This window comes from Colletotrichum godetiae (assembly GCF_030913485.1).
Source record: "Colletotrichum godetiae strain CBS 193.32 chromosome Unknown BDP55scaffold_32, whole genome shotgun sequence".
In the NCBI taxonomy this organism is placed as follows: Eukaryota; Fungi; Ascomycota; class Sordariomycetes; order Glomerellales; family Glomerellaceae; genus Colletotrichum; species Colletotrichum godetiae.
The window spans coordinates 272,670-295,780 of record NW_026851280.1 but is presented as its reverse complement, the minus strand read 5'-3'; the positions used below and the strand labels follow the sequence as shown (position 1 = coordinate 295,780).

The 23,111-nt window shown below is 50.5% G+C and overlaps 8 protein-coding genes across 8 annotated transcripts; 4 read left to right on the top strand and 4 right to left on the bottom strand.

The window, feature by feature from the left end:
- Positions 1-692: 692 nt before the first annotated feature.
- Positions 693-2,543, top strand: BDP55DRAFT_695547 (glutamyl-tRNA amidotransferase subunit A; the record flags this gene model as incomplete). The annotated part of the gene is made up of 4 exons (XM_060577483.1): positions 693-835; positions 902-1,329; positions 1,381-1,450; positions 1,526-2,543. 4 exons carry the CDS (start codon positions 693-695, stop codon positions 2,541-2,543), a joined length of 1,659 nt encoding a protein of 552 aa, XP_060427269.1.
- Positions 2,544-2,801: 258 nt separating this feature from the next.
- On the bottom strand, positions 2,802-4,710 carry BDP55DRAFT_556834 (cytochrome P450 2D18; the record flags this gene model as incomplete). The annotated part of the gene is made up of 5 exons (XM_060569630.1): positions 2,802-3,306; positions 3,364-3,850; positions 3,977-4,116; positions 4,186-4,470; positions 4,520-4,710. 5 exons carry the CDS (start codon positions 4,708-4,710, stop codon positions 2,802-2,804), a joined length of 1,608 nt encoding a protein of 535 aa, XP_060427268.1.
- Positions 4,711-6,557: 1,847 nt separating this feature from the next.
- On the bottom strand, positions 6,558-8,243 carry BDP55DRAFT_717432 (phosphatidylethanolamine-binding protein; the record flags this gene model as incomplete). The annotated part of the gene is made up of 6 exons (XM_060578375.1): positions 6,558-7,338; positions 7,391-7,566; positions 7,876-7,915; positions 7,987-8,069; positions 8,098-8,129; positions 8,175-8,243. 6 exons carry the CDS (start codon positions 8,241-8,243, stop codon positions 6,722-6,724), a joined length of 1,017 nt encoding a protein of 338 aa, XP_060427267.1. The 3' UTR covers positions 6,558-6,721.
- Positions 8,244-11,172: 2,929 nt separating this feature from the next.
- Positions 11,173-13,056, top strand: BDP55DRAFT_228521 (uncharacterized protein). The gene is made up of 6 exons (XM_060566132.1): positions 11,173-11,598; positions 11,776-12,148; positions 12,199-12,316; positions 12,372-12,436; positions 12,496-12,526; positions 12,583-13,056. Exons 1-6 carry the CDS (start codon positions 11,425-11,427, stop codon positions 12,935-12,937), a joined length of 1,116 nt encoding a protein of 371 aa, XP_060427266.1. The 5' UTR covers positions 11,173-11,424; the 3' UTR covers positions 12,938-13,056.
- A 3,848-nt stretch (positions 13,057-16,904) lies between these two features.
- On the top strand, positions 16,905-17,909 carry BDP55DRAFT_670679 (uncharacterized protein). The gene has a single exon (XM_060575402.1). The coding sequence runs from the start codon at positions 17,016-17,018 to the stop codon at positions 17,709-17,711; it is 696 nt and encodes a 231-aa protein (XP_060427265.1). The 5' UTR covers positions 16,905-17,015; the 3' UTR covers positions 17,712-17,909.
- Positions 17,910-18,116: 207 nt separating this feature from the next.
- On the bottom strand, positions 18,117-19,289 carry BDP55DRAFT_695544 (tryptophan synthase beta subunit-like PLP-dependent enzyme; the record flags this gene model as incomplete). Its single annotated transcript, XM_060577482.1, has 4 exons — positions 18,117-18,266; positions 18,319-18,957; positions 18,993-19,058; positions 19,203-19,289. The coding sequence occupies 4 exons, from the start codon at positions 19,287-19,289 to the stop codon at positions 18,117-18,119; spliced, it is 942 nt and encodes a 313-aa protein (XP_060427264.1).
- Positions 19,290-20,403: 1,114 nt separating this feature from the next.
- Positions 20,404-21,088, top strand: BDP55DRAFT_556882 (PUA-like domain-containing protein; the record flags this gene model as incomplete). The annotated part of the gene is made up of 3 exons (XM_060569635.1): positions 20,404-20,512; positions 20,586-20,720; positions 20,775-21,088. Coding segments are annotated over 3 exons (558 nt in total), but the record flags the coding sequence as incomplete, so codon positions are not given.
- A 114-nt stretch (positions 21,089-21,202) lies between these two features.
- BDP55DRAFT_228494 (U3 small nucleolar RNA-associated protein 6) lies at positions 21,203-22,835 on the bottom strand. Its single transcript, XM_060566131.1, has 3 exons — positions 22,518-22,835; positions 21,923-22,430; positions 21,203-21,886 (listed from the first exon to the last, which is right to left on the bottom strand). The coding sequence occupies exons 1-3, from the start codon at positions 22,602-22,604 to the stop codon at positions 21,318-21,320; spliced, it is 1,164 nt and encodes a 387-aa protein (XP_060427262.1). The 5' UTR covers positions 22,605-22,835; the 3' UTR covers positions 21,203-21,317.
- Positions 22,836-23,111: the final 276 nt, after the last annotated feature.

The following is a 23,111-nucleotide window of genomic DNA, read 5'->3' as shown; positions in this document are numbered from 1 at the left end:
ACCACTGTGTGAGACAGCCGTGGACTAGCAAGTCTGACCCAGTCATTCAGCCAGCCCCGCAAGGGTTCCTCGAATGCAGCTAACGCGTGAATCAGCCCACCCTTTTGAGCGAGGACTAGCCACAAGCACGTATGTCTCAGGAATCATAGTTGCTGAAGAGAAACGGCTGGCGAAAAAGCGGCATACTGACACATCGCAAACTCTCCAATAAGGAGTCAAAGCCACAGTGTGATGGATCCGAAAACAGAAGTTCCAAAATAAGGGCCTGGGCCTTTGGTGACAACTGAGAGTGTCATCGAGACTCCGTCAACACGCATAATGGCCGAAGCCAAGGTCCTCTGGCTTCAACTCGTCTTATAAAACTGCGAGTCTCGACGCATTTCGAGGTTCCACCTTCCACCCTTGCTATCAAAAACACCGTTTCCACGCACAAGAACCATTGAGATTTTCTCGCACTTGGCCCTTTCCCTTCAACAAACTTTTAGTCAACTCTTATCCTGTCAGCCCAACCTTGGTAAACGATGCATCTATCTGGAACATCCTCGAGATTACCAGCTTGGCATCATCTCAGATTGTTGTTGGTGCTGGCAAACTTTGTTTCTCCGGCCATCAGCCAACTTGTGGCCAGCAACAGCTTGGCGACTCCTTTATTCCCACTCCTGCAGAATGAAAACACCACGGAACTTTTTCCCATGCCGGTTTGCGCGGGCACCTTCAAGTTAGAAGAAGCAACCATCGACCAGATGCAGAAGGCCATGACGGATGGCATCTTGACTTCTCAGCAATTGGTCATGTGTTACATGCAGCGGACTTTCCAGACCCAGGAGTACATCAGGTGAGATTCTATCCATTGTGCTGACTCTCCAGATGAAGCTTACTAACTTACCCTTTACTCCAACAGTTCCGTCATGCAATTGAATCCGGACGTCATGACAATCGCGGCCGAGAGGGACAAACAACGAAAGGCAGGCCAAGTTCTCGGTCCGCTCCATGGAATCCCCTTTACTGTCAAAGACAACATCGCGACGAAGGACAGTATGGAAACAACTGCCGGGAGTTATGCGCTGCTTGGAAGTATTGTCCCCCGCGACGCCTTCGTTGTTGCTCGTTTAAGGGCTGCAGGAGCTGTGCTATTTGGAAAATCCACGATGAGCGAGTGGGCCGATATGCGAAGTACCGGATACTCAGAGGGCTACTCCCCAAGGGGCGGGCAGCCACGAAGTCCTTACAATCTGGTATTTAATCCCATGGGAAGTAGCTCTGGGAGTGCAGTAGGAGTAGCTGCCAATGCGATCGCCTTTTCTCTCGGTACAGAAACGGACGGCAGTGGTAAGACTTTGTTTCATTCACACCATATAGACACTGCTGACTCGGTGCCAGTCATTAGCCCTGCTCATAAGAATGGCGTAGTAGGCATCAAGCCGACTGTCGGACTGACTTCACGAGACGGGTACGTCGGTCACACATCTGACTAACTAAGCTCACTTGCGGAGAATACTCGATTAACACGTGAAATCTTACATAGAGTCATACCAGAGTGCGAACACCAAGACACGGTTGGAACTTTCGGCCGAACTGTCCGAGACGCCGTCTACGCCCTGGATGCTATCTACGGTATCGATCCAAGAGACAATTACACCGATGCCCAACGCGGAAAGACGCCACCATCAGGAGGATACTCGAAGTTCCTCACCAACAAGACTAGTCTGTACAAGGCAACATTCGGTATTCCATGGTACAGCTTTTGGAACATCTCAAATGCAGAAACCAAGGCGCAGCTTGACGGCCTGATAACTCTGATCCAAGAAAATGGCGGCACCGTCGTTAACTTCACTGAGATTACCGATCACGAGAATGTCGTGAACAAAACAGGCTGGGATTGGAATTGGCAAGGCAAGATAGGTCACCCTGAAAAGTCAGAATATACCGTCATTTTGGTCGACTTCTACAACAACATCAAGAAATACCTCTCTGGACTCCAAAACACGAAAATTCGATCACTCGAAGACATTATCAAGTTCAATTATGACAATGACGGAATCGAAGGGGGCTATCCCTTCAACGGAAACTACACAATGCCTGGACGCTATAGGGTTTACCATGGCCTTCCAGCTTTTCGTACCGGTCAAGATGGCTTTCTAATGTCTAACGAGACTCAAGGAATCCAGAATGACACTTACTGGAAGGCTCTTGACTACATGCAGACCACTGCACGTGTCGGAATCGACGGTGCACTAAGTTACAATGGAACCCGGCTTTCAGGCTTGCTTGTGCCTGTATCAGTAGCCCAGACTTACCAGGTCGCGGCGCAGGCTGGGTATCCCATGATCACGATTCCTGCAGGAATATATACCGATACTGGCATGCCCTTTGGGCTTGGAATCATGCAGACTGCGTTTGCTGAAGGAGAACTTGTGCGATGGGCCAGTGCCATTGAGGATCTACAACTGCAGTCTGGTACATCGTTCAAAAGAACGCGGCCGAAGTGGTTGAGACACCTGGAAAGGCCTATCCCCATCGACCGGGAGCCAAAGGGTAACTGAAAATTTGAAGCAATCACTAGGGTATTCATTGTATTGTATAGAATAAGCAGTAGAAGACATCAGGCGACGAAAAAGAAGAAAAGAGTAATGAGGATGGAAATGGTCTTTGAAAACACAAATATCACTCCTACTTGCTGCTGCCTTTGCTGCCGTCACCAACAGTCTCTGCCAGGCCTTATTCGGACTTGTATCAAGCCTCCGTACGGTGTCGAAGATCTTCAGTCATACCAAGGATATGATTGTGCAGACCCCCCGTACCTACTCCCATTGTTTCAAAAACTCCGCAGCCGCACCGAAACTTTGTTGGATGACCTCGACATGCTTCTTGCTTCTCGGCACAAACTTCACCTTGTATTTCTTAGGAGTGTGCAAGAGCCCCTCCACGTATCCTTCAGGGCTCGAATCTAGTTCAATATCCTTTCCATCGGTCCCAATTGCTGGCTCAATCTTGAACGCCCAGAGTATCTGAGCTACCATGCGCCATTGGGATCTCTCGGCAAGATGTAGACCAACGCACATACGTCGCCCTGCACCGTACGAGTAGTGATCACGCTCTTCGTACTTGGGTGAAGCGGCGAGTTCAGGTGCAAGTTTATCGGCAACTGGGATATAACGGTCTGGGTTGTATGTAAAGGGGTCCGGCGACGAGTCGCTATTATGGTTAAGTGCGTATGCTGGTATGAAGATGGAAGAGCCAGCTGGGATGAACATTTCACCGTACCATCGGTCTTCCTTGGCTGCATGAGGTATGCCGGTAGGTACTCTGAGTGCACAGCCTAATATCAGCACCATATCTGGAGAGTTTGATCGGATTGCTTACACTGGTTTCAGCCGTAACCCCTCTTTCACAATACAATTTATGTACGGCAAGTCCTTGAAGTCGGTCCAATTGGGAAACCTCTCCACACCACAGACTCTGTCGATTTCGACTCTTGCTTTCTCCTGGGCCTCGGGGTGCTTCGCAAGGAGCATGATGTTGGTGAGTGTTGCCGTAGCTGTCGTATCGGCAGCTGCCATCTGTAGGCCCCCAAGGAAATTATTGAATTCTGTGTCACTGAGTGGCACATCGCACTTCATCTCCTCGTCGAACAGTTTATCAATGAGAGATTCTCTCCTGATACCCTTGCTACGCCGCATTTCCACGTCTTGGCGAGCCTTGGTCCAGATGTTTGTGATAGTATGGTATAATTCCTTCCCTTGTTGCCTGGACTTGGATAAGCGATCCGGAATCCATTTAAGAATTGGGAACTGCTCCACAGGTAGGTAAGAGCCGGGCTCGAGAACGGTCGAAACCTTCACAGGATCAGCTCAATCTTTTCAAGCTTCATAAAAATAAGTCTATGGTGCAGATCTTACCCCATCCATGGCAATGTAAACCGCCTAGTTTGTATTAGCTCTTGTAAGATGATATACTTGATTCAAATTGGAATAACTTGCATATGCCCAAAAGCTTTCCCAACTGGGAGCACGCTGGCCGAAAATTGTGACTGTTGCGATAGAAGCAGTGGTACGTTTCACACTCTCCATAAAGCCATCAGGCCTCTTCAGTAGATCGTGTATCAAGACAGCAGTCCTGCCTACATTAGACGCAATGATTCTAGAGGATACGTGCAAATGTTTCGCAGTTGTGACCGAAACTTACTCAGACTCTTGTACTTCCCTCAGTGCGCCGTCGAGATTCTTTGGAGAGAAGTATGTGGCTGCAATCTTCCGCTGTGCTCTCCACTTAGGACCATCATGCATCAAAGAAGTGTTCTCTTGACGCATGGCGAGGTCATACTGCTGATCGATGGGTCTGTCGTTGTAATAAGCCCCTTTTGATGTCAAGAGTTCGTGAACGGCATGTCTGTCGTTAAGCACAATCATGGTACTTTGCCCGACCTTGAGAGAATAGATCGATCCGTACTGATCGGCCCATTCTTTGAATCTGTCTTGAGTTAGCGAGAACGATAATTCCCATGAGCCAATTTACTTACTTGCTGTACATGCCTTTCGAGGGAATCAGATGAGCATTTCCAAGGATGGGAAGAGTTGGTGGACCGGGCGGAAGATGTTTCTCTCTACTACCAAAGGTGAGGATTTTGAATGCGAGGAACACCGCTGGAACGATCCAAATGAGTGATGGGTAGCTACCCAGCACGGGCAGATCGATTGTTGTCACGGTCATGGTGAGTGTTCTGGCAGGAACTGATTAAAATCGACGATGAAGGATCACGGAGGATCTAATCTCAGCCTTAAATATTTCCTTTAGAGAGAGGCAAATACGTGTAATCAGAAGCTTCATCCACAAGGCCTGATAACAACTGCCGACATTCCATCAGGCTTTGCACATCAGATCTGCCTTGCTCGGTCTAAGAAGCCTACTTGGCGCATGCCTGTCAAGGAGTGGGGCACAAATAGTTCCCTTGCAATCGCGTCCCGTCCCGTCCCTTGTCTTGGCCCGTCAGCTGTCTTGCTATAGCGGAGATAGATTGACGTGATTGTGCAACACTGACTGCATGTTTCCCTTAGTCAAATGGATGTTGCCAGGCTCGGCAACTAAATCGTAGAAAAGTCGTTTTTGGATGGTCTCTGCCGGGCACCGGGCCGAGAAACGTATAAGTGGGCTATCGGATATCATCTTGCTGCTTTTTGTTGAAGTGGCTACCGATTTACCTGTTATGGAAATGGATAGACAGAGCTCGGTGTGTAAGTTCGCCATAATGGATCACTTGCACAACGTGCTTCCTGCAAGCTGACGTGGTTTCGAGACAGCTTGATGAGAAAAGAGCCTGAACTGTTGTGAGGGTCGCACCAATTTTGCGATTTGACTTGATATGACGAAACGAGGGAGTAAAACACACTGCAGGTGAACCACGCGGTTCAAAGTATGTGGCTCTTATTGCCTTGTCACTGTTACCAAGGGCTTTGATGCAACGTCTTGGAAGCCACGTCTATCCAATCCAAGCGACTATCTGTGTTTGGGTATCTTAGAAGGGAAGCATTCGCTGAACCGCAGCTGGGTCGAGATACTGGCGACCTAGAAGTGACGTGTGGTGGTTCTTGAATGGTCAAGCTGACTGCAGCCGCCGTAATTGCTGTCAACTCCATTGGCTCCGCTGAGAGGAGGCAAACCCCGTATATGCTGTAGGAAATTTCCCTTCAGGCATCATAAGCGAAGCGACCTTCTCAGGGCAGAACCTCATGTGCATACGGCATTCAAGTGGTGACATAATAATTTACCACTAGTGTACCTTTAGATTTCATTTCCATTACCATTATTATTGCTGTTGCTACTTTTAGTATCTTGACCTTTTCCCAAGTAATAATATACTCTAAGCAGCCTAGGAAAGGGACAGTAACGAAGGTAGATGTGACAGGAAAGGGAAGTTGCTTTTGTGTCTGCCGGTATAATACTTTGCCATCCACGTCGCACACTGATTGATAAAGACGATCCAGTAAATCATGCAGGCGATGGACCGTGACAATACTCGTGCGAGTAACCTGCCTGTTGGCATTAATCTGCCAGTCACAGTGGGGCGACAGCACCACCTCTCTCGTTTTGAGCTCTACGTGCAGCACCGAGGACTCAGGAAGACTCTGTTTGTGTGCCTTGTGACTCGTTTCTTGACTCACCACTGGGTTGAGGTATCTTTTTTCCATGCAGTGCGGGCTTAGGGATGCTGTATGTTTGATTTGATCTCCTTCATTTCACTCAAAACGGTTTTAGGCGGCATGCATCCCATGATTACAAGCCAAGTCTCTTGACGACCAAGGTATAAGCTTTGTACGTGTTGGGTGCCAATCACTCAGAAAGACTCACAAAAACTAGGCCTAAGTTTAAAGAGCTTCAACAAGCAGAAAAGGCTCTGAAGTTTGTTGATCAGTGAGGGTATTAACCTAAGACCAGTGATCGGGCCGTGTCCGTCCGGCATTTCCGGCCCCACTTCGGCCGTCTGTGCTCTCATGGTCGCAGTGTCAATGTCATGACCGTTGTGAAACAGGGGATGAGTGCTTCAAGATGAGATGAAACTGAGCTTGTATTATTGTATTGATTACTTGAGACGACAAACTGTTCAGAAACAAAACGCGGATCCTGCGCCGCGCGTTCTCATCATGGAGAAGCCGGTGTCAGAAGAGTCAATCTTCCGGAGGATGGCAATTGTCAACACACGTCGTTGAGAGGCTCGAACCCTTGCTCAGAATGAGCTAGCGAATGCGCCCAGAAAACCAACTGCCATTGCGCCCATCAACACAGTGTTTGAAAGACTCGTTGACTTAATTCCTGAAGAGATGCCGGAAGGAACCTTGGACGGTGTCACAGCACCGGTGGGAGCTGTGGTGGTGGAGTTGCTCTTCTTTGCGTTCGCTGCAGGGCCGGGGTTGGTCACAGTAAAGAAGTTACCAGCCACCACCTTATTGGCCAGTCCGGCCGTGGTGAGCACAGCGTTGACATCAACGCCCCCGCGAGTTGACAGCGTCTGCAATGCAGCAGTTCCGTCCGCCGTTATGTCGCTGGTGTCAACAAGCAGCTCGATATACCGGTGCGAAAGAGGAACTCTTGCTGGTGGTGCGGGGCCCTTGTAATCCGCGATCGCGTTTGAGGTGGTTGTCAGAGTGTGGATGACACGCTCGCCGTCGTTCAACTTGACTGTGGTAGTCTGCGCGGCTGGCGTCAGGTCCGCCTGAGCCCAGTGCAAGAAGGTGCCGGTAGTCGGAGGGCTCGCCGTAGGAATATCGATGTCGACCATGATGATAGCATAGCTCTTGCCGGTCAAAGGCTCGGTCGTACCGACTGTAGGCTCCGTTTGTGTGACTGGAGTAGAGGATCAGCCTTTTGTCTTTCCTCGCAGCGAATAATTACTCACGGCTCTTGGCCAGGTCCACGCCGTTGAGACCCGACGTCTCACCGTATGCGACGATGAGATCGACGTTGGATGCGGGCTCGAAGCCCTCGGGCGTCTTGGCCCATGCCACCAGGGCACTGCTCAAGGAGACTGCAAGGATATGGCGATGCATTGGAATGGCGATTATTTGCCAGATTCTGTTCGACCGAGAAGCAGAAAGTCTGAAAGAAAGTTGGATGGACTGTCGTCTTATAATATCGAGCATGCGGAGTCGTGAAACGCCTATCCAGTCAGCAGGGATGCGGCTCGAACACGTTCCACGCGTCTGATCCTCAGACATGAAATTTTCCTTCTACCCAGACCACAATGGTGGTCGAGCTCGAACCTGACACGGCGGAGTGGACTTGTTACGCAACGAAACTATGACAACTTGATTCAAGTATTCTGCCTTTCCTTGCATGTTCATCGGATCTGAGCTCATTGTGAAATATAGTTATGAAACCTACAGTGAAGAACGGCAGGTGATGACCAGTGCTCTCAAACCTTCTGCATAGAGAATTCATAGTCACGTTGTCAGTTCCTAGATGCCTTCACCTCACTATAGTTTCGCAACTTACTGTATAGATGTGGGTTTAAGACAAATTCAAAGCAATTCGATGATCGGAACTCAGCATTGATACTTGTCACCAGGTTAGTCTGGCTGGAAACTGTGGTGAGAGTGGGCTCACACCACCAAATGCAACGTGTTAGGGTGCTGATGCTATCGGCGCATATTTATAAGGGCTGCTATAACAGTCGTACTTACCCATGGCTTTCTGCCAATACAGACTGATATTAGTGCTACGGGTACCATGTCGCTGGAAAGGCTTCGCATTTTTAAGTAGGAGACCTGTACCCCAAAGCCATGGTGACCTGTGAAACCTTGGGTCTGGTATGTGATCGAAACAGCAACAATCGGGATGCATGCTGCTAGGAACCATGTCGAAATGAAGTTAGAACAAGCCTAGAAGTAGTAGAGTTTACTAACAATAAACATGGACCACCCTCTGAACCATAGTCCTATATAAGCTTCGATGCAAGTAGCAAAGATACGGACACATTGCCATCATATTGAGCCGGCCTGATTCGCCGGGTCGTTTGGATCTGTCACCCGTGGAGAGTAACTCTGCTCTGCTCATACCTCATAGTCCTCGCTAGATCACTCTTGCCCAGGTTTTTCTTCTTGAAATAGTTAAATAGAGTGACGCAGAGAGCTCGAGTCCTGCCTCCATCCTTCCCAAGTCCACATAGACCGCTGGTGCAGACTTTTCCCCCTATCAACATGAATGGGAAGAGCCTCATTAGACACTTCGTGGTACACCTAATTCATAGTACTGCCTCAAATACTAAGCAAACCTAATTGCCTGAAAAAGATCGATCTGTTGATCCAATACACTTGCCATAGAGTGATCAGTTGAAATATCTTCTTGTTTCAAAATCACAGTTGCTCAATATGTGCTGCGGGCGCAGACGTCACTGCATCAACAGCATAGGCATTGGATCCGGGTCCGGGTGCTCCGCTCTTGCGAGTCGCCAAAGCAATCGACTCTAGATTCAGCCTCGAAGACACAGACCTATCTGTGGCAGGAACGGAGAAAGACTCGACGTGATGTATCGAATGTCAACATAGCAACAGAAGGCTCTTGCCGGCAAAAAGCCCTGGAGCGGTCACAGTGACTGTTGATCCTGGAGTAAATACTTCAGATGGACAACATGTACGGAAAACAAAGTGCTGCGCTACCTCGATGAGTAACATTATATTGCACCATACGGGGGCGGGTACAAAGACGTGGTGTTTGCGAGCTCTTCACCTGCTGTCCTACCTATGCCGACAAAGGCTGGAGCTCAATGGTATGCATCCACCACACCGACGTACAAGACATTGTCAAGTGTGCTAAGACATTGAGAGCAGGACCTTAACGTTGCGTTGTTAGGTACGTACCGTTAAACTAAAGTTTCCACGGAACCATTGATACAACCCAGGGCGGCTTTCGCCGGTGTGATTGGAAAGCAGAACAAGTATGTTGGTTCTCACAGTCTGCTTGCTCGTTGCAATCAAAGCTTTTTACATGTTTAAGACTGGTCCAGCAGTCTGAGAGCATGCAGTGGGCAGCGCTCAGCTATCCCCACTGAAGAAGACATTCGTCAATCTACAAGTCGATCGCGGCATCGCTAGACCACATCACTGGGTCGGGCCCAGCGCTTGGTTTCTCGGCGCGATCTCGACCGCCTCATCCTCCATAGATCACTATAGGAAGTTGTCTAAAGAAACCTCCAAAATCGAGTGCCATGCCTTTTAGACGTTTGGGGCTGATCGCATACATGAAGTCGAGGTTCGCCGCGGACCACTTGGTGCTCCGAGTCTACGATAAGCGCTGACCTGTAATTTTGTCAGCTGACAACCTCCAAGATTACAAGGGGCATCGGGTCCGGGGAAGCTGCCGGCTCCCAGGATACTGGCGTATTCCTCGGGAAGAGCGCCCCTTGGCGATAGGGTGCGAATCCGATTATTGAGCATGGAATAGAGTTACACTAAGAGCATCGCTGTTCCCGGTTTTCCTTGCGGCTGGAAATAAGCCACGCGGGACGACTTAATCTATTCGAGCGCTTTGACCGTGCTGTTCGACAACGTCAGGCCACCACGAGCGACTAACGACTCGCTGAGTGGTAGGTCCTTTGGTGTCCACAATCCGACGAAGCGCCAACGTTTGACCTTTTTGGTAAAGGATTGTACTTCATCCTTGCTGCTATCGGCTTCTCATCAACACTTATTAGCCGAGGTAGACGCGGCCTTCACTTTCAAGTTTCACTATGTGCCATATCGTCGTCTACGGATACCTTACAGAGTCCGAAGAGGAACGAATACTACTGCCACGACTCAATAAGCGAGCTTCGTATCCATAGCAGCCCACCGGCTTGCTTTTCTCGCCTGTAGCGCGGAGCACTGGCTCAAATCCGTTTTATGCCGAAACCTGCCCAAAGCGGCCTGTCAGAAGGGGAGTACGAACTACGGAAACCCGGTGAGGAGCGGAAATCATAGTTTTCCCATGCTCATCTCCTCCGCGCCGCTCGCGGTCCGTTTGCCGGCCGCTGGGCGGAACTTCCGGGGAATTTTTACCAATTACTAGTTCGCAAGTTTGACTTGGAACCAAGGGGAATGGTAGCATATGACGAATGGACGATGTAACAAGGTCTCGAATGTTAAACAAAGTTCAAAAAAGCTTGGTCTTAAAGACCGACGAGGAGTGGGTGGAATATCTGTCGGGTCACCCAGAAATCCCACCGTCCAGCGAGAGAGCGATGCAGGCTTTGAAGCATGTTCTGTGCTCTGTACGACACATCTCGCAGCCAGCCACATTGTCTCTATCTGGTCGACAAAGTCCAAAAAGACCGTACGGCTGAGATAGGCGCCTCGAACGACACCTGTCAGACAAGCAGGCCTGCAGATCTTACTCAAGGCCACGTGTGTGGGGAGATAACGTCAGACATCCGCCGCGGAAGCCGACATTGACATGGCCTTTGACTCGAGTCCGAGTCTCGTTGAAGAACTGTTGTTGTTCCAACACCTGTTTTGCTGGCCCTTGGCAGGCGGACAGAGCACGATGCTTGAATCATAACCGTGGTCCCTCCACCTGCACCACTACTAATCAGGCCAAGCTAAACCAGGGACCGCAGTTGCTGCGACCCTAACTTGGCGTCGATGATCCTTGCGTTCATCCCATTTTGACCTTTTAATCTTGTTGATCAATCTAATTGAATTTCTGTGCGCATCCTTCCCGAGGCATGGACCGAGTAAGTTGATGACTGCTGCGATGGAACTTGAGATGCGCGCGGTTCTGCGACTGAGGCACTTGGCGGCCCTCATCCGGCCTTTGTCCGTCTGTCCGTTCCGTCATATCTTCCCCATGTCATCAAGTTCGATTCTTTCATTATTCGTTGGATAGCTTCTCCCCGTCTGGATCTTCGTTTCTTTTGCACCTCTTTGTGCGCTTCTTGGCGCATTGGACCTCTTCTCAATGTCGTCGGATACTTCGTCAGCTCGGGATGCCGAGAATAAGGGGCCAACTGCTCTCGCAATCGTCGTTTGTGTATCAGTTCTCAGCACAGTCTTTACCGCGGCGAGACTCTTCACAAGGGGGAAGGTTCTCGGAAAAATCAGTCTGGATGACTACTTCATTGTTGCGTCTGTGGTCAGTTCTACAACATTTCATCTGTTGCCCGGCCATGCCAAACGCGACTCAATCCACCCTGCCATTCCTCCTTCCACTTCGGCGTTTTCAAAGGGCAAATGCCGTCATGACGGTTTATTTCTAGAGGTTCAGCTGTTAGATCGGAGAGTCTTGTTAAACTGACTGTGAAAATTCTAGGTTTGTGGTTGGATGAACGTAGCAACTGTAGCAGTTGCTGTGTCTTATGGATATGGACGCCACGCCGATACCCTTTCCATCGACGAGAAGTCGGGTGCCATGCTTTGGAGCATCGCCGGTTATCCGCCCGGACTACTTTCATTCGGCATTCCGAAACTCGCTGTTGTCGCGTTACTCACCCGAATTCTGAACCCCAGTAGATGGCACAAGAGGTTTCTTTGGGCCTTGTCTATTACCTGTGTGGTCAACTTGGTTGGCTTTATCACAATCATCTTCGCCCAATGTTCACCAGCACGCTCTCAATGGGACTCATCAGTGTCTGGTAAATGTTGGAGCAAGTGGATCCTTGTGTCGTTCGCGACGTACTCAGGAGGTAAGTTGCTTATTCCAAAGCTCTACCGACCTTTCAGCTAACGAAATCAGCGTTCTGTGCCTTTGCCGACGTCTACCTCTCCGTTTACCCTGCCGTTGTTTTGTCGAAACTACAAATGAATCGAAGAAAGAAAATTGTGCTCAGCGTAGCTCTCGGTTTTGGGTCGCTGTAGGGCTTCATATTTGAGTCGCATCCCCAAGACAGTTGACTAACATTCTAGCAGATCGGCAATTGTAGTCATCTACAAGTGTCTCAAACTCCCAAGCCTCACAAGCTCGGATTACACATGTACGTTCTTGATCTCGATCAAGCAGTTTTACAACAGCAACTAACCCTTCATGATACAGATGACACCGTCGAGCTTGTGATCTGGACAGTGTAAGACGAAGAAACCCCATACTCAAGATTTACAGCAACTAACTTGGACTCTATAGTGTGGAAGGCAGTATCATCATCATAGCTGCATGCATCCCTGTCCTGCAACCCCTTGGCGAACTTCTCTTTGGCAAACGCATCTTCTCCTCGCGCAATGGCAAGTACTTGTCTGGAAACTCCAAATCGAGACTCAGTGGCAGACTGGGGACAACCAAGGGACTTTTCCGAACCCCCGTCAAGAAGACTTCTCAAGAAGGTTTCGACGCAGATAGTTTCAACAGCATTGCCAAGACAACTGTTGTTGGAAGGGGAAGTCAAGAGAGCATCCTCGAGCAGCATGGCTCTGATGGGAAGATCGTACGAACAGATGCATTTACCGTTACTATCGAAATGAACAAGATGGACAAGTCCTGAGCGTCTTCGTGGCTTAGGTTACTTCGTTGGAGTTCTGCTGGGAGAGCACTCATTGCTTTACGGGTACAAGAGCACGCAAACAAGACTTGCCGTTGTTGATGTTGAGACTTCGAACGCTATGCCGCATTCTCACGCAATACTGATTCAATTAAACTTCCTTTCATGTGGCTCTCTCCGTCAAATCGTGCATTTCACATTTTCGTGAGGTAAACATATACTTACGTTTACGCTCGCAGGTCTACAACTTCGAGGCAATAATTTCGGCGTCATGTCGAATCCCAACATTTGCCGTCAATAACTGTTGGTATCCCTATCACAGGGTAGTTGGTTCGAACGGTGGGTTGACGAAGATATCAACTGGAATATATCAACTTCTGCGTAAGGGTGTAAAAGGGAGGTTTCAACCGTCGGTTGGGTAGCCCTCGAGTCTCATAAATATGGGTTGCAAGTGGTCCCTGCGCAGCCCCCTGCCTCGAGGTCGAATTGGACCTCCAATCCGACAATAACTTTTAAACGCCACAATAGTAGTATAGCCGCCAACTTTGTGTAAGCAAATACTCAGCGTGCACACTTTAAGTTTTGTATAACCGGACGTGAAGCAGACCGGCAGCTAGTAGCCAAATTTCTCAGTGCTTTTTGTCTCTCTGACATTGCATACACACATTAAGATTTCAGTCCTTACTCGGTTAATATGAACCATCACGAAACTAAAGAATGTGTTCCGCTCCGCTAGCAGTCTCCGCGCCATAAGAAAGGGGATGCGCGAGTTTGATGGCATCATTTTCCGCTTTGATTTGATACCAATGCGAATCTTCGTGCTTTGGAAGGGTTAGACTGAATGAAGGAGAAGGCCTTTGCAGAAAGATGGCTTCCCGGTGTCTCAGCCAGGTATACTCAGTCATATAGATGGTGCAACGGCACCCAGTGGCCGTTCGATGACACAACGGTGTATCCTGAATCCTCTGGATCTGCCATGACTCGAGGACTCTTGCTCAAATACCCATGCAAAATGTTCCTGTCATCGTTGTTGGTAGGTCTTTTGGCTGACGCCCAAAAGCCTGCGGCTCTTGGGCGGCTGATCCCGGGCATGCAGTCGCAGATGCTCGGGTCGAACGGCCTCTGTAGATCTTTCCTTCTGGTGTGAGGGCAGAAAACGTTCCCGTACTTCGATTCCAAAGCTTGTTGCTTGCTTGATAAAAATGAATCTGTGACGACTTGACTTTTTGCGGTTGAAATCATTACAGGCAAAATCCACTCGAGTCCGAACCAATTGTGCATCCGAGTGGAGGAAGTCTTTCGATTGAAGTTCGAAGGTCGGTGCAACATCCTCGAGTTCCTTGCCAAGCATATGATTGAAGGTGGTTTGATCATGAAGTTATGTCGTTCATCTATAAATCGGCTGCTTATCTCTTTACAGCCGGAACAGCTTTCAAGGTCGAAGCTGGAATGTATACATGTATTCAGGGAACGCTTACGAAAACGGTGCAGCTGCACCCAGCCATCGCGAGCTCCAGACAGGCCTCGGCGTATTTTCACGAGAAATGTTGTCTTCTGGAGACATGATTCTGAACTTTAGACACGAACCTCGGTACTTACGCAACCATGCTATGGAAGAGTGCGAAGGCAACATAACGCTACATGAACCCGAAAAATCGTATTTTAGATGTCATTTGAAGAATTCCTCGCCTTAAGTCACGGTTTACATGCTATATGGTCATCAATCCCATATACCGCCCGAAAGCTGACCGAAGAACTTCATACTTGAAACGAGAAGCTCTACTCCTAGATGTCCCTGGCACGGGAGTTTTCATCCGCCAGGTATCGGGAATACTCACTGAGTGATGTATATCGCTAGGAGTGATGGCAGAAATTGAAGTAGAAGTGATACCGGATGAGATGATTGGATGCGGCTGGTTGAAGATGGGTGGTTAAAGATAAGTGGTCAGACCATGATATTGGGTATGAACAGTTGAGTGACCAGTGCAAAGGTCGGATGCAATAGTTAGATGTTGATGGATGTGGCGAATGTAAATACTGGAACAGTATGACAGCAATTACAAGATGAAACGTATGTAGGCAGCGATATAAATGTAGCACATACGGGAACAACGCCGTGTTGGCAAGAATCCGACATGGAACTCACATAGATTAAGATATGATTTGTTGAGAACGATGCTTTTAGACATTTGAAAAGTACGGGCAGATTGAGATTCAAGTGTCATGGGTCTCGATGTAGCTGATGTCGTCAAGTATTTGCTTACTTAGATAGTATGCCTTGGATATGTCGGATGTTTCCAGCCGATAATCATCTTCGAGCACCCTGCTAGATGGTACTCATGTTTTGGAAATATCATTGCATGCAAGTTCGGCTTGCTGAATTGTACTCAGTATGCGTAAATTGACCGCCAAATTTCACAGCAGTGTTCAGAAACTCGGAAGAAGAACCAACACAGAGAATCACCATGATTTGATCTGAATGTCGGAAGACTTGGAGTTCCAGTATATACTACCAATTGTGTAAAAGAAATACTACCCTAAGCGATAACGAGGCCTATAGAGGGCTAGTCACAGTCGCCTGATGTGACAAACGGCGAAGTCTCAAGATGTAGACATGTGTGAAGCTGCCCCCTCACATTCTCACCCAGCCGGTATCAACAATCGACGAGGGCAACTTATTCTTCTTTCAGATATGTCTCTCAATCATGAGGTTTTTGCACATCCCGCGTGGCAGAGAGCGAATTTTGCGGCTGAATTGCGCCAGCCGCAAGTGTCTCAAACCCTGATAGTCCGCATGCGGCGTTCATTCTGGACCATGCCAGAGGGCTGCTGCGGGAGCACCCTTCCCCATTCCTCTGCCGGCGCACATGGCCACATGCTGTGACACAGACTATACCATGTTCAGGAGCTTTCGACATGTTCTCGACTGAACGGTTGCATCCATGGCCATGAGAAGCAATGCGCTAAGAGCGGCAGCTGAAGGCGGGCCGCCCTAGTAGCCCGCCCTTGGGCGCGGGGGAAAGTATGGCCAATGGCGACAATTGGGGGAATGCCGTGCCATAGGCGAGGCGCCTCGGAACGCCATCGTGGACTGTCTTGGCTTTCGTGGGTTATGGTAGCTTTGAACGCCGCCGCCCACCTCCCAGTGAGATGAAGTCTTCGGGCCGCCATTTCTGTTAGCTGCAATTGATGGGCCGTGATGGAATGCTCTGGGAGTCCTGTCCATTGCTCCAGCTTCATGTTTGCAGCTCAGCCACGTCTGCTGGCTATTGGCTGCTGAACGAAATATGACTTCCCTTTACAATCTTTGAGCCAGCCACCTAATTCCAGAATTGTTTATGATGAAAGTATAGAAGTCGTGATCGGCAGGCATCGTTACGTCTTACCTTTGCTACGTCTGTTTGATGCCAGCCTCCAGAGACCGTTTCTGCCATTGCGATCACTGTAGCTTTTGGGCTTTGTAACTCGTTAGAATGCAGGGTAAAATAGCAAACCGTTAAAAGTAGACAGTATCACATACTTAGCAATATACCTAAAGTACTTATGAGGAGTTAGTCGCCAGTACGCACTGTCATGGGATGGACCTCGAGATAAGATCAAGAAAGCAGCATATTGAACCTCACGGCGATTCTTACAGTACGGCTGGAAAGCCTAGGACTTTTTAATTAGATAACGAATACTTTTCGGAAGGAGAATGAGGCGATATCCAAAACATCCTTTCCCGAAGCATGTTTACCAATTTCAGCTAGAGAATCCACCGGCCAGGTTACCAACAGAAGAATTCATTCCAGCCGCAGGACATGGTGATTTGCTGCTTTGGCATGTTTGTCGTTCTTCTGTCATGTTCCAATCCAAGTTGGGAAGCGGCTGCATAGTGTGAGGTGACGAAGCAGGAAGGTCAATCATGCCTACGCTTCAGGATTTGTGGTATAAAGGCAGCGATATTCTCGCAGAATTAATGATCTGGACCTCCTCATCATCAGCATCAGCATCCACATTCTCACTCTTCTCCCTCATCTTCATTAAGTCTCGACTTCTCAGTTCAACTTTCTCCTCCTTTAACGAACGACCAATCTTCACAATGGCTTCTATCCTGTCCGCAAACGATATCGGCGCTGTCTACGAGTCCAACAACCAACAGCTCGTCCTCACGGCTCAGGCTAACGGTCAAATCATCGGCGCCAAGTTCGCACTTGTCGAAGGCTTTGTTGGTGGCCTGAAGTTCGCCCTGCAAGGTATTATCGGCGGCCCGGCCCCGTTCAAAAAAAAAGAGGACATCACGCCCGTCACTACCAATTTCCCCATTCATCTTCCTCAGGCTCACTTCAACAATAAGTCTGTCCTTGTTGAAACCGCCGAAGGCCCCAAGACCATCGATATCAAGTACACTGGTCTCGTGGGCCCTGCCCCGGCCGACTTGACCAAGGATCTCAAAGTCCAGAACACCAGCATCGGCAGTGTCCTGCCCCCCATCAACCTCTCCCTCCTCGCCGAGGGCGAGACCTCATTCACCGCTGTTATCCCCAAGCCCGAGGGCGACTATCAGATTTCCGTCGTGCCCTCTTTCAACGAGCAGCTTCTGAGACTCGTCAACGCCACCGTTCGCAACGGCGTTGTCACCTACACTTTCCGCTGGGCCCAGATTCCCACCGGGGATCAGAACCCCCAGCTCATCAACCTCACTACTACCTACTACAACGGCATCACTGGTCCTACTGCCCACACCACCAACATTGTTCAGGGCTACCTTGTTCACCTTGTCGTGCTCCAGAAGTAGAGGATAAACAGGTCCATCTTCGCGTATCTCTAATCAGCGACCGTGATCATCCGAGAAGTCAGCCTTTCGCTATGTCTGGCGGAAGTTGGTGAGGCTTTTGAAAAGAAAATGTTGAAAAGGGGACGATTTCAGTTCTATTGCCTCACAGAAGGTTTTCTTTATTCTAGCTAGCTCCGTCTTCAACAACGAAAATTCCATTTTGTTTCTAACTCCTGCTTCACAACGCTTATGATCACTCCGAACATGAGATTGTTTGTCTGCTTCGTGCTACCAGCCAGCTGAACCCCTGAAAGCCTCCTGGGAAACACTGTCGATGCCTGTGATAGTTAGCAGACCATTGTAACTGTTCAGACTCTGATCGGACAAAAGCCCTCAAGAACCCGTATTTGCCGGATGGCAAACGATCTACTTGGGAGTAGAGAACAGGTCCCCATTCAAGTACTTCAAACCTGAGTCACACGCGATTGTAACAACCCTCTTGCCAGCCCCCATCTCCCCCGCCAAACGAATCGCAGCAACCACATTCAGTCCCGTAGATACACCGGCAAAAAATGCCTTCATCTTTAGCTAGACGCCGACACATGGCACGCGCTTCGTCGTCCGAGACAGCCCGCGCCTCATCATACAGCTTCGTATCCAAAAGCGGCGGGACGAAGCCGATGCCAATTCCCTCGACACCATGAGACCCAGCTTGACCTCCTGTTATGACAGGTGTCGACGCGGGCTCCAGTACGACCACCCGCGTCTCTGACCTGGCGGCCTTCAGGACTGCCGAGACGCCCATCGGTAACCCAGTGGTACCAACAGCAGCGCAAAAGACGTCGACACCCTCTGGAACTTGCTCAACGATCTCACGACCCAAAGCCTCGTATCCGACCAACGCGTCCCGGTTATTGAACTGATCCGTCGAATACACATTCCCCTCCCCCGCAACCTCCTTCGCGCGCCGAATCATAGAAGGAATCAAATCAGCCGTAATCCTTCCCGTCGGACTATCGACAATATCAAATTTGGCCCCAAACGCCGCCATAGTCTTGAGCTTCTCGACCGCGAAAGCGTTGGAGCTAGCCGGTTGAAACTTGTAGCCCTTGACCGCGCAGACAAAGGCGAGCGAGAACCCCGTGCTCCCACCGGTGGCCTCGACGGCCTTCATTCCCAGCTTGAGGGTGCCCCTCTTCTCGGCCTCTTGGATGATGGCGGCGGCCCTGCGGTCTTTGTGAGAGCCTGTTGGGTTGGTGCACTCCAGCTAGAGGTAGACTTCTGCGTGATTTTGGGGACGACATTGCGGAGACGGACGAGGGCTGTTTTGCCAATTGCGGCGAGTGTTGTTTTTGACGCCTTTAACACCTTTGGTTTCTTTCAGAGTATATGCTCGATATTATCGTGTACGGGTTTGGATGAAGATGATGGCGTTGGGGGTTCTACTTTGATGAGGGGTCTTGAGCTTCCAGCCGTGTGGGTCGGTCCAATGCTCAGTCAAGTGCTCCCTACGCCGTTTGGAACATGATAAACATTTAAGAGACCTAGGCAATGACTCAACATAGCCTTGGCACAAGAAAATCGATGTAAGTCGTTCATGATTGCTCTGATAGTCCCAAAGGCCTCAAGATAACGTCGGGATAAGGCCCAAAAGGCAATTGTGGTCCTTGGAGACAATGGTGGCAACCGGACTAAGTGTTGATCAGGTTAACACATCCTAAAGACTGCCCACTCCTACTCCGTATATATCTGGGGCAGAAGTGTGGACCAAGTCTGTAGTTCAAAAATGACGCTTAATGCCAGAGCTTGTGCAAACCAATGGATAATTCTATGATCTCGATCAACCAAACTTAGAGTTAAATACGGATACCTTGACGGAGCGGGTTGCTGAGTAGATTTCGCAACTCCCTGAACCGTCCAGGCCAAAGCGATGAAAATGTGACCGGTCACCGCGGGACGGTGGTCGAGGCGGCGATTACGTGATCCGATTGAGATCCGTGCGTCTAACGGTTTCGGCCCCAATGCTGCACTGTGCTTCTGAGACCCATCACAGCTGCGCGTCTCCAGGATGAGCTTGCTGCATCGACTGGCACGCACCATAAGCCAGACGACCTTCATCTACGGGCCAAATCGTTCGTTGAACGTGTTCATATTTGACTACTCTCTAACCGTAGCTAATCAACTTGCCTTTCAACCGTGCGTGGCTGTCCTCACAATGCCTGCCGTCACCCGCAGTCTGCGGTCATCGACGCGCCTGAACAGAGCCCCAGCAGCGGATGAGAAGAAGCCATCGCCAGCAAAATCCAAGCCCAGCACCAAGACAGAAAAGAAGACCAAGAAGCCAATTTCGCAATCTCCATCTCCGCCAAAGGCCGCTGCAAGTCTCAAGAGAAAAGCACCGGCGGCAGCCGAGGAAAGAGCTGAGAAGGAAGAAGAGACCAAAGCCAAGGCTGTCGAGGACGAGGACGAGCCCAAGCCGAAGCCCGCCAAGAAGGCCAAGGTAAGCCAACTGAAATTACCACCGACTATCACAATACAATGTTCCGTTAAGTTTTTCGTCCCATTTACGGAGTACTTATGCATGAACTAGAAGCCAGCGGCAGGGAAGAAGGAAGCGCCGCCGAAAAAGACAAAGGACGAACTCAAGGCCCTTCGCGATGCGCCTGTCCCGGACGTCAACTCCGAGGCGGAGCCACGGGATCCGCCGGGCCCGCGGTACTGGCTCATGAAGTCTGAGCCGGATGTTCGCATCGAGGACGGTTATGAGATCAAGTTCTCTGTTGATGATTTGGCTGCCAAGAAGACGCCCGAGGGCTGGGAGGGTATGTTATGCACCACGCCTCGTCATCTGCGGCTTCTGTGTAAGTATGAAGCAGTGATTGACGAAAGCCGCAGGTATTCGGAATTACGTCGCGCGGAATAACCTGCGAGGTATGAGAAAGGGCGACAAGGCTTTCTTCTATCACTCGAACTGTAAAGAGCCTGGTGTTGTTGGTATCATGAGTATAGCCAAGGAGCATTCGCCCGACTGTGTGTTTTCACCCTTTCCGCTCTTCAAGGTAGCATGACTAACATGGCTGTCAGGGAACGCCTGCATCAATGACAACCCGTACTACGACGACAGCGCCCCGCACGACGGGAGCAAATGGAGCCTCGTTCACGTCAAGATCGAGCACAAGTTCCCGCGCATCGTGCCGCTGAGCCTCCTGAAGGAGTCGCGGAGTCACGGCCCGCTGCAGAACATGGAGCTGCTGAAGCAGTCCCGTCTCAGCGTAAACAAGGTTACGCGGGAGGAGTGGGATGAAGTCATCCGCATGGCGAAGGAGCTCGACGAGGACAAGGAGTGGGATCAGACTGTCGAGGAGTCGAAGAAGTTTCCTAACTATTCGGCTGCATGAAGGGAGCGGGAGAAAGGTTATGTTGTGTGACTTTGTTCAATTAGGCTGACTGACTCTGCAAGTGGTATCAAGGACTTGGGATACTGGATACATCCCGCCGGGGGCCGCTTCTATTTCCCAATGTGTTGCGTCGAAAACACTTTTATAATATCCATACTTCTTTCTTCCACCTTTTTTGTACCAACACCCATCTATAGCAACAACCACATGGCCCACAGCAAATGCCAGGCTATGACTGCAACTGATCCCTCGTATGCTCCAAAACCGTCTTGATACCCTCGTCGAGACCCTTGAAGAGGAGAACCAGCTCGATCCACACCAGCGACTTGCTCTCCAGCACAGCCCTGTCGCTCGTCTCGTCCAGGCCCTTGCCGAGACGCGACAGAACCTCGCGAAGGCCGAGCGGGAACTCGGGCGTGTCGGGGCTGACGCCGATAAGCGGTAGACGGATGTAGCAATTCCATGTCGCCGGATGCGTAGCGTCCTGCTCCCTCATGGCGTCGACGACGTGCTGGACAATCTTGGACGCGGACGAGACCTTGGTGAAGAAAGCAAACATGTCAAAGAAGCGCTCGGCGACCTCGGGGTTGAAGAAGGGCTGTTTTCTCGAAATGTCGAAAATGGCCGTCGGTATGGCACCGTCCAAGGCCGGGTTGTGCTTGAGCGCCTTGCTCTCCTCGTCGTCAATGGCCTTCTTCTCCTTGCCAGGCACGGGGAGGCTCAGAACATCCTCGTTCTCGTCGTCGTCCTCATCGTCATCAATGAGCTTGATCTCGTCATCATCGTCCATCTTCTCGCCTGCCAACGGGTTCTCCTGCTCCGCCTTCTTCTTGCTGCCGCCCTTCTTGGCCTGCATCTTGGCCAGCCACTCCATCTCGCACCGCGCGTACTCGATCCACAACGTGCCCTCGGTCGTGCAGAAGCGGCACCCGCGCATGAAGTAGCCTCTCGCGCCGCCCATGTCTCCGTTGGACGCCGAGCGCCGGCCGGCAAAGATCCACAGGTCGGCGTCGGTGGGCATCATGCGGAGAGCGCTGGCCATGGTCCGGCGCCAGCGCTTCGTGGCCTTGACGTCGGCAGTGTATTTGAGGTACTCGAGCCAGAGGTCCTTTCTACCAGGGTGTCTGCTGACGGCGCGGTCGTAGATGGCGAGGACGCGCGACTGGGTGGTGTGCTGGGACGTGACGTGGCCAATCTTCATCCGCTTGCAGCGTTTCTGGCGGAGGGACTCGAGGGATTGCTCCCATTTTGCGTAGGCGGTGAAGTCGTCGGGGTTGGAGCGGGGGGAGAGGATGCGGTGCTCGTAGTCGCTGCGCTTCTGCACGATTGTACGGATCTCATCCTAAGGTGATTGTTAGCCAATGCCGTATTAGAAGGGTGGTAGTGATCAGTGGTCGAGGAGGGGTTCTGGGGGTTGATGGTGGCGTACCTTGGTAAAGATCTCCTTCTCCTCCCACTCCCGCAATTGGGGAACAGAACGCTCCAAGTAGAATCGGGCTTTTTCGGCGACCGACATGATTGCGGATGTGTGGTATCAAGCACGGATTTCGAGTTTTGTCGAGTCGCCTGGCTGAGATGTGCAGTGCGAATACTCTGCCTGACGCTGCAGATCGAGAGAAGGAAAAAACGGTCCAAAAAAAAAAGTTGACGAGGCTGAGAAATACGACCAAACTTTTAAGCGGGGCATCTACCCAGATGTGGATCCCTCGATCCAGAGTGGGCTCTAAGTGGCCCGTGAGGATGTGGCTGAGGAGAAGAGTCCGAAGAGACGGACGTCACGGACTTCAGCCTTGTGCCAAGCTCCCCCCTGTCACGCCTGGTCCTAATTGGGACTAACCCCCGATAGCTTTAACCCCGAACTGGACCCGAATAGCTTGCCCTTGCGTGCATCAGCAACCCAGCATCCAGCTGCCCCAGTGGAGAGTCGGCCTCAGCGTCAGGATCGCTGCATCAGTGCACCAGTGCACCAGCGGCAAGTTCAAAGCTCCGTCACCTCCCGGCCGTGTCCCACGAGTGCCGCTTC

Bases quoted from the DNA above. Each gene is read 5' to 3' on its own strand.
- BDP55DRAFT_228521 (XM_060566132.1), top strand. From the start codon at position 11,425: ATGTCGTCGGATACTTCGTCAGCTCGGGATGCCGAGAATAAGGGGCCA. The intron at 11,599-11,775 runs GTCAGTTCTACA...TGAAAATTCTAG, and splicing joins ACTTCATTGTTGCGTCTGTG to GTTTGTGGTTGGATGAACGT. The intron at 12,149-12,198 runs GTAAGTTGCTTA...TAACGAAATCAG, and splicing joins GTTCGCGACGTACTCAGGAG to CGTTCTGTGCCTTTGCCGAC.
- BDP55DRAFT_670679 (XM_060575402.1), top strand. From the start codon at position 17,016: ATGGCTTCTATCCTGTCCGCAAACGATATCGGCGCTGTCTACGAGTCC.
- BDP55DRAFT_228494 (XM_060566131.1), bottom strand. From the start codon at position 22,604: ATGTCGGTCGCCGAAAAAGCCCGATTCTACTTGGAGCGTTCTGTTCCC. The intron at 22,431-22,517 runs GTACGCCACCAT...CAATCACCTTAG, and splicing joins AGAAGGAGATCTTTACCAAG to GATGAGATCCGTACAATCGT. The intron at 21,887-21,922 runs GCAAGAAGAAGG...ACCCGTTGGCAG, and splicing joins GCAGGCCAAGAAGGGCGGCA to GCGAGAAGATGGACGATGAT.